Consider the following 12,511-nt stretch of genomic DNA (forward strand, 5'->3'; position numbering starts at 1 on the left):
GCTTAATCTATCTAAGCTGTTTTCACATAGTTTGCTCCAGGTCAGATCACGGACTATAAAAATCCAAAGTGAGAATTTTCTTATCCTATAGCAAAAGCTGAAAACAAAACCGATTTAAGCTTTCTAAGTAACCCAAGTGGCCAACAAAATAGCTAGCACAGTTTCTTAGGAACCAGAGATAGAACATCATGCTACTAGTGGTCTGTTGTGTTCATGGAAGTGGAGAATACACTCTGCCTTTCTAGTCTGAATTATCATGAAGTTAGGGTTGAGTTTAGACCCTAAAAATTCCTAATTTTTCTTGAAACTACTTGAAGATCCCCTCAACGTTGGCAGAGTCATGACCAGAATAATTAAATTCACAACTGAGAGGAATTTAAAAATAATAGCGGCTTGGTAAGCTACTCCCTGATCTGAGAAGCCACGTTTATCACTGAAATAAATCCGGGAAGCTTTTTGACATCAGAACCACGTTTTAAAGCTGCTTTACAAGCAAGCAGCATTTATATCCCTGAAGAGCCTGTCTGTGCATGTAACAGTGTGGTTAATGTGTCACAGGGGGGAAGTCTGTGTCTGGATGGCTTTTTCAGAGTGAGCCATGGCTTAGGTATAAATGTGATATATTATCACATTGTGCCAGCAAGAAATAATGACCGGTAGCTTCGGCAACATAGCCAGTGGAAAACAAATGAATAGCAAACATGAATTATTACTTCGCAGCTTTTGCTGCCATTTCTGAAGACGTGTGATTATCTGTTGAGGTGCCTTGACCGCGCTTTATTTTCACAAAAAAAAAAAAAAAAGAATCTCATAAGCGAAGCTATTACTTATCCGTAATGGGAACAATCAAGCGAATAATAAGTCAAGCAGTAGCTGTCAGTTTTAGACAAAGTAATATAGATTTGTACAGACTGAACACTTATGTTTAATCTTAAGCAAGGTTTATGATTCAGTCAGGTGTTTTCAATCAAAAACACTGATTATCGTCAACTTCAATTAACTATGTAAAAGCAAGAGGTTTGTGTTTCTGTTTGATTGGAGCATTCGAGTGTCTGTTACCATGATGATAAAAAGCAAAGACAACAGCAATATTGATTGAAGTTAAAAAAAGAAAATCAGTCAGGAAGGTTTTGGATCCATCATTTCACAGTAAAGACATTATTTGCAAGTGAAAATAAATTCAGTTGTCAGTCATCTTACCAATGTATTTCGCCAAAGTGTTACTGTTTAGTTCAAATTGTATTATATGAACATAAATTGCAAAAGAAAAACCCAACAAAAACAATTATACACATCTAGTCATTCTGGTTTTACTTGGTGCATGAAATGTAAAAGCTACTGACGTTACAATTATAAAGCTAGAACTCAAAGCTGTTATGAAAAGAGTACATTTAAAATTACAATAAGTCGTGATTTAAATGGTCCTTAAGAAGCAACAAAGGTCAAAATTCTCCCACAATTTAGGACAGAAGGCAATTACCTTAAAATCATCATTGCTGCAAGATGTCCTCTAGAGTTTAACAGCTTTTCTACACATTACTTTTCAATTTCAGCTTCGTCATGTTGAGTAAATATTGACTCGGCTTAATAATTTGTTTATCTGAGGTTGTAGACCAAATGATGAGAGGGTGACATTTTATAACATCTCGTGTGTGTCGATGTGTGTTTGTGTGATCAACAGTGACTCACCTGCGAGGTAAGGGCTCAGGAGGACAGTGTGTGAGGGGACTGCTGGCAGTGGGCGGGGCCTCCCTCCGGGTCCTCAGAGACTGGCTCCTCTGGACCTGCCTTAGCACACTACTCTTCAGGTCAAGCAGTGTCGTCATGTTTCACTGGCAAAGACACCAGTGACAAAAATCAGACATCAGCCTAACTAGACATTTATTTTCATTCATTTGTCAGAATTAATACAAAAAATTAGGTAGAGATACTCTCAGTTTTTATGCTTTAACTGAGTAGAGCATGAATAATAACTTTTTTTTAGCTCTCTGTTTAAACTGAGCAACCCCAAGATTCAGGACAATATTAATTTCCACTTTAAGTTCAAAGTATCTTTGAACTTAATATATATATATTAAGTTCAAAGTATATATATTAAATAATATATATATATATATATATATTATTTATATATATCTATATATAAATATATATATATATATATCTATATATATATATATATATATATGTATATATATCAAAATATATATATTAAGTTCAAATATATTAAGTTCAAATATATATATATATATATATATATATATATACATACATATATAACAAGAGACGCTCTAAAGCAATAATTGTTGCCATTTATGTAAAACACATCATTAAAAAAGCAAAGTAAAAATCACCTTAAAAGATGAATTTTGATACGCTCAGATGAGTTAATGGAAAAGCTTTTTGGCAAGTGGTTTGTTTTGAGAAAATGCACAAAAGATAACGGAAATGACATTGTAATCCTATATGTACATAGAAATAATTACTTCTCGTTATTAAAGTATAATTAAAATTAGATTTAATATATCCTGTGCAAACGCAGACTCTAGTGATAATATTTGTGAAACTTTAAGAAGAACACTTGTTAACTTTGAGCATCACTCACTATTGAGTCTAACAAGTTAAACTTCACACCATTACCAGAGGGGCATTTATCTTTTCTAAAAGTTCAGATTGTTTTAAGTGAATATCTTGAGTTATTATGCAAAACCATAACTTTTGAAAGTATGTGTTTGAACAAAACCTAACCCTCTTAACTGTGCACATGTTGACTACAGATATCGGATTTGGGTGACAAAAGATAAAGATAACTTCTATTATAAACACAGGTAAAACATATATTTAGAGAAAAAAATATAATATATATAATTACTTTATATCTTATTTATCAACATATGTGAAATTCTTTTTCTCTCTTTTTCAAATGTCATCCAATCATTGCAGAGAAAGTTATTCTTGGGTTATCGTGACAGCAACATGAGCCTACTAGGCGACCTCAGAGAGATTGGCAATGTGTTACTAAGCAATTCTCAGAGACGGAGTTGGCGTACTCGGAACCACTTGCCACAAAGTGAATTTTCATTTTGGCTTCCTGGAGTCCTCTAAGCATGTCTAAATCATATGACCTCACAGTCCCTACTCTACACAGAGGAATGGAACAAACTGTTCTTCGCAGAGATGTTTTATACAACAGAATAGTCGTATTTTGTTGTTTTCAGAACCACAGTTCTGAACATAGTTGTTTTCAGAGACAGAATATGCCGCTCTACACAGAACAGGGACTGTGAGCAAACAAAAATGAGGTTCATTTTGATTGCAGTTCCTCCTTATGACCTTTTTTTGCAAGACTTCAGGGAAGGACTTTAATTTGAGAGCAGCTTTCACTTTTATTATCAGTTAATTCTTTTAATCATACCAGAAATAGCATGTTCATATCAAGCAGATATGAGAATATCAAGCCATCAAGTTTGAGTTTAAGTTCAAGCGCACCCAAGTTAAACAGCAGGAAGATTTATCCAAACGACACATCTACCTCTGACTGTCTCAAAAAAAAAAAAAAAAAAAAACAAGAGACCTTGTCGAAGTCTGGAATTAAATCAGATTCAAATTCTGTTATATTTGAGTTGGATGGCTATTCCTTTAGTAAATGAAATCATCATTTGAACACTACACTTTGGTTTCACTCAATATATCTTTGTCTGATATCAAAACATGTTTGATGATCTGTCACATTTTAGCGGGACAGAAAAGGAAAAAAAAAAAAAAAAGACGAAAGCTGCGAGTGGGCAAATACGTTTTAACAGCCCTATTAACAAGCACCACCTGCTTAACTCTGCATCTTTTTTTGTCTTTTTAAACTCCAACAGTTGCGAGCAGCAGGGGAAAAAAAAACAGGGGAAACAAAACACGCACACAAAAAAACATGCAACAAAGACTAAACAGAGACGGGAGTTGATTGATGGAGTAGTTGTTTTCAGAGACAGCCAGACACACTCAGGCTTGCAGTCAGTTACTCTTTTCAACAGATGACAGCTTAAGTCTTCGCGTCAATGTGAAAATGATGCCATGAAGCATTGTCAGTGGCTTTGAGGACAATTAGCCTGGTGTGCTTGTAGGAAGAGGGTACTTGTTGTTGTGGTCCATATTAGAGGCGACGCTAATTCATTTTTCTCCCTTGGTTTTGAATGGCACAGTTTAGGTTTGCCTATTTCATAGCATAGTGCTTACACCAAATGGATCCAGCAAATGAAACATGTTGGCCTCTTTGAGTGTAATCATTTGGAGCCCTGAGCCAACAGAATGGAAAGCAGAATGCGCTCGGAGTTCTGGCTCGGAGAAAGTCCAAAATTCATGGTACAAGATGCACCACTGTCTGAGCCAAAAGACAGTCTGCTGTCTAGCTAGGAGGCTGACATGCATACAGTAAGTTACTATGAGATCTCAGGTTTTAGTTCTTCTCTATTGACAATACCAGTGTGTTGTTCACTATGAACATCTGAGAAAAACTGGAGATCTTCAAATTATACTTTATATAACCTTTTCTATGATGGCCGTGACTTGGAGTAACACATAGTGGCTGTTTAAAAGTGTAAATGACAAAATCATTGTTAGAGAAAATAAGATTGCTGAAACCTCTCTTGACTTCCTTGATGACACAATAAATCTCTGAGAACTCAGATATAATGAGTTGCTGGGCCTTTGTATGCAGGAGCATACATATTGAAAGAAGTTCAAGAAAATTTTAGACATTTATGGAAAAGAAAATAAGAAATGTTTTACTTTGTACATTTTACACCTGCAACTGTGGCTTTTTATTAAAATAACTATATTTCTGGTAATTTCATCATGTTGTCACTTCCGTCAAGTTCAAAGCAAACCCACTGAAGGTCACAAAAACTTAGATTTCCGATGGATTTAAATCTGGATATTTCTTGTATTTCAATAGCAGGTTTCTCATCCAAGTCTGATAATGTCCAAAGAAAAATAAAATTATTTGTTAAAGTCTATATATATATATATATATTAAAGATACAATACAATGTATAATTTGCTCACTCCAGGCCATGATTCCCTGACTTAATTAATGTCATCAACTAGTGTGTATGCGTGTCTGTGGGGGTGTGCATGTTTCATCAGTTGAGTTCAGCTTCAGTCATTGGCTGGCTCTGTCTCCTCTAACATTTACTTCATTTCCCTGTGGGACCATTAAAGCATTTTAGAATTTGAATTTCAACACAAACGGTTTAAAACCAACCAGCATAAATGCCCTGCATGAGATGCTTAAGAGAAGGTCTCATGGGTTGCTGATGAGTCACAAAGACAAAACAAAATAACTAAACATTAGTTATTTTTAAAGCTGCCGATTGCTCCCTGAGCTTATGCAAGTTGTCTGAATGCTACATTTTGAAGCTGATTGTATATATATATATATTTTTTTTTTTGTGCAGGGTCACCTTTATTCCTCTGCATAATGAAAAATAAAGTCATTTCTAAATATGGAAAAATATCGATGAAAAAACATAGCACAGGAATGGCGTATTTCACTAGCAGACTTTGTCTGCTCTCAAGCAAAACAGGTGGATAGTTCTGACAAAGAACCAATATAGACATCAATCCATACATTGATTTTCTGCACAAGATTAATCCTTGCAGGTTCGTGGGGGGCGGGCTGGTACCTATGTCCATCAGTCAATGGATGGGGAGTTGGATACAGCCTGGCCAGGTCGCCAATCCAATACAGGGCAAAACAGAGACCATGGCCAAGACACACTTTTTGGCAATTCACAGTGGTCAATTAACCAAATATGCTTACATTAATAGGGAGGAAGACAGTGGAATATTCCATAAGTGTGGAGTATCCAGAGAAAACCCATGTACACAGCAGGGAAAGACAAAAAACTACATACAAAAATCCCCACATAGGGATTCAAACCTTATTGGTAAAGCAACATTGCTTAAATGTTTCATCTTCTCTCTAATCGTACATAAAGTTTGTGTCTGGTTGGCTTTGAGCCAAGGAAAATTTGGCTTCAGTGCATAATGTGGAGCTGAGTTTAGGTTTGTTGATCATGTCATGATGCACCAAAAGCTTGAAAAGTTACAATTTGAAAAACACAAAAAAGAAAAAAAAAAAACATCTTCATCCAACTATTTCTATGATTTACAGTTCTTTTGAGGAGATGAAAGACAAAAATGCTGGAGAGATTGGTGTTTTCCTTTGCTATATATGGAACCACCAGTGAGCTGGCTGAAAGAAGGGTGTTATATTTTTTCTCATACTAACAGAAAAAAACAGATTTTTCTTTTAGGAAATGTTTCCAGTCTGAAAAATACTGAATGATCACTCTTCTCAAACTAACACTTTAAGAACTACAGTTTTCAGTCTACAAGCAGTTAAGTGGATACTTAAGCCATAGCACTCTTTTATGCAGTTTTGTTTTAAAGTTTTAAGTTAATGCCAAGATGCAGTTAAATTGTCATCAAATTATCATAATGTCCAATGCTTGAAGCACACCTTGAAGATTAGTGAAGCATCTGTGCAAGATTTTGACACCAAGCAAAACTAAATGTCAGAGGGAGAAAAAGAACAAGAAAAAAGTATTCTCATTGGATGTCAAGAGTGAAAATCAGAGAGATGTTTTTTATATTGCAGAACTGGCAACAAAGAAAAAACAGCTGTTTGTTAGTGTTGAAAAGAGCTTCTGCACATACACAAATCTTGTTCTCGGGTGAGCTTGCTTCTTCTTAAGAGGCATCAAACCATATTCTGTTGGCACAATGAGCCAGGATGAAAGGCTGCTGCATTGTGCCAACTCCACAATTACTCCTTTATGGCGCACGGAAACCAGCTAGAATGTGCAAACTAAGATAATATACAGTGGCAAAAAAGAAGAGAAGAAGATAAGAAACTATTAGTCTTACTAGTCTTACTTGAGATTGTAAAGTCAAAATCAAAAGTGTCATTTAAAATATTCGCAAAAACTTTTAGGAATCCATGCTTCTACTCATCAAAGTCCCGCATGGGAGAATAAGCACCACCACCTTCAAGCTGTGCTGCGGCTATATTTATGTGGATTTTGTCACTGCAGGTGAGCAACTGTTCAATGTTTCATGCTCCATCGAGTGACTCCTATTTACCAGCTCTCTGCTCTTTTCATCACATATCTAAATGCCATGCACCCGGAATACCTGAGGCATGTTTGCTGCGAGCGCTGAGCAGCGAGAACGCTTCCCAACTTTTAAACAATGGTGTCACGGGCCGAGTGATAACTGCTCAGCGCTTCTCATATCACTTCCACATGCACGGACTGCGACAGCTTCCAGGCACGGCGCTGCAGCTGTCTCCCAGGTGAATTCATTTCAATTACAGGGGTGGATTTCTCCCAGCTGGATTTCACACGGTCTCGGTCGTCAACGCAAAGTGACAAAACGGGGCGACGTGCCGCCTCGGTCGGGCCGCGGGCTTCCAGGGAAACACTGTCAAAGCTAAGTAAATGCCTTTCTCGCTACATTGGTGCCGAAGTCAAACCAGGGAGGGCACTAGCCTACCGGACTCGCTCCTGCAAGAGAGCCGATGAGCCCTGCAACCAAAGTCGACTTGCTGATGGGGATGGAGTGTCTCTATGGTAACAGTAGAGGGAAAGGAGCCGGTAAATACAGGTAAATGGAATTCTGTGAAGGATGAAAAAACAACCCCTTTATGTCATAATGTGTTTATCCAAACGCACACTTCATAAATAACAAGTTTAATGATGCCTGGTTCAACAGACAAAAAGATCAAATGATTTGAAAGGTGCAGAGTTTTTTTTTTTTTTTTTTTTTTTTTTTTTATGAGCACCCAGGCACTCCTGAGAATATTTCAGAATAATTCATACACCTAAGGTATTCACTGTTTACGCTTTCATATAACATCTAAAGACGCAGAAATAATAAAGATCGTCATTGAAATGTGCTCTACATCCATTTGTTAACATCAGCTTCATGCAGGCACACGTGTCCTTGTGTGAGTCTTAATAGCTTAAATCAATATGAATACCAGGTAGAAGATCATTTAATACATTCCTTTGAGCCTCCACAAGAAAAGGATACAGACAGCTTATGTAATTGAATGTAGCAACACTTTCACTTAGGACCTTAATATTTCTCAAGACCTTGTTTCACACACCAGCCAGAGGGGATACAGATTCAAATCATATCATAACCTTGAGGATATTATTCTGTACTGCTACTGATGTTTCCTGATGAGGTTTAAGATAGAGCAAAAAGCTTTATCAATGACCACTAATGTTATTATGCGGCAGGCCCTTAGGGACTCATAGGCTAAACGGATCACAGTGTCAGGTCTTCGTCGAACCCTTAATAAGCTTTCCAAATGGAGGAACGGAGGGATGTAAAAAACAGAGCAGACATGACTGGGATCGTTAACTGCAACCACCTGTGGATAACACATAATCCATAACCAGCTAAAAAAGCACAACACCGGTCTATTGCAAGCAGCTTACGCTGTTAAGACACATGACAGGCACTTTGGCTTCAGAATTGATTGCCAGAGAATATTCCACGAATTGATGGCTGTGTGCCTTTGTAAAAAGCCTCTGCTGCACAGCCAAGCAGCAAAAATCACTGACAGTTGCACACAAAAAAATGCTCAACTAGTACAATGGCTCAAAGTCTTGCTTATTATACCCCAATAATACACTCTTTTGTCAGCTTGATAACACTCCAAAACTACCTCTCCAGTCAGAAATAGCAGACATTGAGTTTTTCTGCAATAAAGCCACCTCCATAGTTTACACAAAAACATTAATTTGCATCCACCAGACACTGTGCCACATTAAGAAGAATGTGATGAAGTCATACTACTGTTCAACAGGCTGTAATTACAGCCTGAACAAAGCAACTCAGTTGTACTGCATTACTATAACCCCCCCACTATTTTTTTTTTTTTGTCATGACTCAACACATGTAGGGAAGCTGTGGTTTTAAGTAATGATTTTTGAGCTACAAGCACACATTCGCTCTGTAATAATAATAATAATGATTAATTAGCAAGGACGCACAGATCAGCCTGAAGTGAGGCTATGACCTGCGCCAGCCTGCTTCTGAAGAAAATCAGCTGAGAGTTGTGCTGAAGGACACATCATGAACCACAGAAGATTTCTGCAAAACACAGACATTCGTGATGACTACGCTCCGCAGAGTTGAATCTGTATTGTCCTGTATTCAGCTGACGAATAATGAAACCTAATAGTTTTTATTGCCCTTTTAATCAGGTGGGCATGTAATTATTGTCAATACAGGCAGCACAGGTAAATTGAAAGCACTGAACTGCTGGGGCTGTCTCTGGGGTAAGACAGTTGGAGCTGTGATCTCTGTGAGTGTGTGTGCCTGTGTGTGTAATATAGAGAGAGAGTGAGAGAGACCTCCACAGGATTCTCCACAGCACTGCTTCTGAAACGAGCCATCAAGTGCATCAGTCAACTCAGGATGTCTTCAGTCTGTAACCATATCTTCACCTCTTCACTTAACCATATTTATTGTTTTCCTAATTAGTTTTTTTTTCCTTATGTTGGCATAATTTCCCTTTTTTTTTATTATTTGTGTCAATCTTGAGTCTGAGTCAATCCTTGCCAGCTGATTAGGTTTCCATGGGTAGGACCTTCTTGTTTAACATACAGGGAACTTCTGCTTATATTTCAGTCATAAAGAACATACATTATTTTTCTTAACACAAAACGTCTGACAGGTCAAATTCCTTTGTAAGAAATCGTTATCCTCGACATAGTCCCTTATATTATTTTACTGTTACTGGTACATTAATAGAACTTTATTCTTTCAAGAATGACTGATTTGAAATTATCTGGAACTTAATTCAAATCAACAGGTGCCACGTTCAGGGTCACATTTCGCAATTAAGGAATCATAAGAGCAACTAGTGCATAATCTAGCTTGATCAACAATGTTTATATTTTTTCATAAGTAAAAATTATATAAATATATATCTTACCTGCGTCTCTTGACAGTTTTTCCAGTGTGGTATATATATATATATTTTTTTTCTTTTGCAAAGGTTGCGTGTGTCAGAGTTCTTACAATCAAAGCTCTGATCGGTGCAGCAGGACGTCGCTCCTTGCTGTGAACGTGACGCAGTCAACTTATGAGAAAACAACGTTTGGGTCTTTTTCCTCAGATAGACGACAGACAAAAGCTCTTATTAGTCTCTCGAAATGCTTCCCCTCCGCTCCCCCGATGCCAACCCAAATATGGCCATAGGAAGTCGAGCGATACTTCACGGACCCTGTCTACTGTCAGAAATATACAATTTGGCCAGAAACGTGTTCCCGCCATCAGCCTACAATTTGGTGAAAAAATAAAAATAAATAAATAATAGAACGCTTTTGAGAGACAAGTCAAGTCGGGAAGAATTGAGATGAGTTTTTTTTTTTTATAATCTTGAAGCCAAAGCTATTCATGAAAACGCTAATTTGTTTAAGCACGCAATCCTAATTGTATCAGGTTGGAAATGAGGAAATGTATGAAATTCTCAGGGTATGACAAGCACTATTTCAGATTTAATTTAACTCCAGCTAGCATGTAACATTTATTATTTGAGTTACAATAACGTTATTTGTTCTGATTTAGTAAATAAATAAGTAAACATTTTTTGTAGAGCACTTTTTATAGAAAAAAACAAATCCAAAGTGCTTTACAGAGATACAGCTGAGTCTTAAAGACAGTAAAAATAATTGATAAAAACAATACGCATATTTAACTTAAACTAGTTGCTCAGTTGTAGGAGCCTTTTTTGAGTTAGGTGGGGGGGAAAGGAGGCAGCACTGTGCACCATACAGCTGGAAAAAAAATAATAATCATTTTGAAAGTACAATGTTTTCAAACCTTGGTATCCTTAATTATACATGCATATTTCCACGAAAGGCTGTAGATCAGAGAATTTCTATTCTTTCAGCGACTCAACACAGTGGCAATAATAGACTTCATTGTTTCTCTTTGGGATAATGTACATTAATTTGATATAAATAGTTTGGTTTCCAAATGTAAAGAGATTACTTTATTTTTTCTCTTTAGGAAATTGTAAATCAAACACATATTTTCTGTTTTTAAAATAAGTTCAAGTTTTGCTTAATTGTAAAATAAATGTACTTTTTTTTTAAATTCACTGAATATGCGTTCATTTTTTGACGTGTGGATAAGTTATTAAGTAAATGTTTACAGAATGTCCGTGAACGCATCATTTGACTGTTGCTGAGGGGATGTCGCCGAGAAAAATCCTCTCTTAGGCAGAGAGGAGCAAGTTCAGCTGTCAATCAACACGTGATTCATGGGTGTTTCCTTTCTTTAGCTTAATTAGCTCGAACAGCAGATGAGAAATTAAACAAAGCCAGGAGTTAATGATGATGCATGACAGAGATACAACATAGCAAATACACAAAGTCTATTTAATGTCTAAGAGTGAGAGCAGCAAACAATATTGTATTTTTAAATAATTGTCAATATAAAGAAGATAACTTCTGGAAGCAAAGGTCAGGGGTTAGAGTTATGAACTTAGTAAACAACTTGCTGTAAAACCAAACTTTAAGTGATCACTTTAAATTAAACCAAATACTGATATGCAGCTAACATTTCAAACCAGAATTATAAAAAAAACCCAACAATTTCATGATTTCTTTTGTTTATTTCTGATTCAAAGCTCACGATGATACCTGTTTGCGTATGTTGTTCCTTAATTTTCATTAAAAGCTGGCATATGTGCAATCAAGTTAGATCTGCGTAACACCAGGTCTTTTCTCACTCTTTAGTTTACAACGACAGAAGGACATGCAAGTATATTCTTTAAATAGGCACACAAGCATATCCCTGCAGGTTACAGCCTCTCTTTAAAAAAGATTTCCCACATGGCCACTATCACAGAGGGTGCAGGCGTGCCTCGACACATAGTGTAGAAAGGAGTAATTCAGTTTTAGTCACAAAGTAAAAACTCCTACTACAGCCTAATTAGAGTTTATTGGAATATCACATATCAAAGAGGTCAAATAAAGCAAGTTTTAAAGTATTAATTTTCCTTCTTGTAAATTATTTAAAATGTTTTTCATCAGTGAAAAACACTGATGAAGTCTTTGGACACAATATATGCCGTTTTTGTAAATAAACTCTCCAAACGTCAGATTAATTAAAGCCTCTTCTCAATTCTTTGTCAGGAATTCATTGGTTTTGAAGGACACGAAAGTTGGTTCAGGATTCCAAAACGATGTATTCACTGAGTGCCTCCATGCTTAAAGGTGGTACTAATTGATATTTAGGTTGTTTACGACTGAATGGTTTGTTGAGGGTCGGTAAATGAATCATTTTTTTTGCCCTCTCTTACAAAATGCCTGTATATGGAGGGGTGTAAAATCAAATCAATCAATCTGAGAGAGGTGTTAAGTAAATAATCCAAAAAGGTTTTATCAGAGGCTTTGTTAAGCACATTAAGGAGGAGAAACACAAATGTGGA

The 12,511-nt window shown here is 36.5% G+C and overlaps 1 protein-coding gene across 1 annotated transcript in view; it reads right to left on the minus strand.

Moving 5' to 3' along the window:
* The window catches only part of baiap3 (BAI1 associated protein 3), a 51,446-nt gene extending 41,191 nt beyond the window's left edge, over positions 1-10,255 (minus strand). The window contains exons 1-2 of the mRNA XM_015059303.1: positions 10,007-10,255; positions 1,690-1,832 (exon numbers count right to left, since the gene is read on the minus strand). Coding sequence (XP_014914789.1) covers positions 1,690-1,826 — 137 coding nt within the window. The 5' untranslated portion in view covers positions 1,827-1,832; positions 10,007-10,255. The remainder of the gene's footprint in view (positions 1-1,689; positions 1,833-10,006) is intronic.
* Positions 10,256-12,511: the final 2,256 nt, after the last annotated feature.

This window comes from Poecilia latipinna, unplaced genomic scaffold (assembly GCF_001443285.1).
Source record: "Poecilia latipinna isolate Pla-1442-1.1 unplaced genomic scaffold, P_latipinna-1.0 Scaffold1619, whole genome shotgun sequence".
Classification (NCBI taxonomy): Eukaryota; Metazoa; Chordata; class Actinopteri; order Cyprinodontiformes; family Poeciliidae; genus Poecilia; species Poecilia latipinna.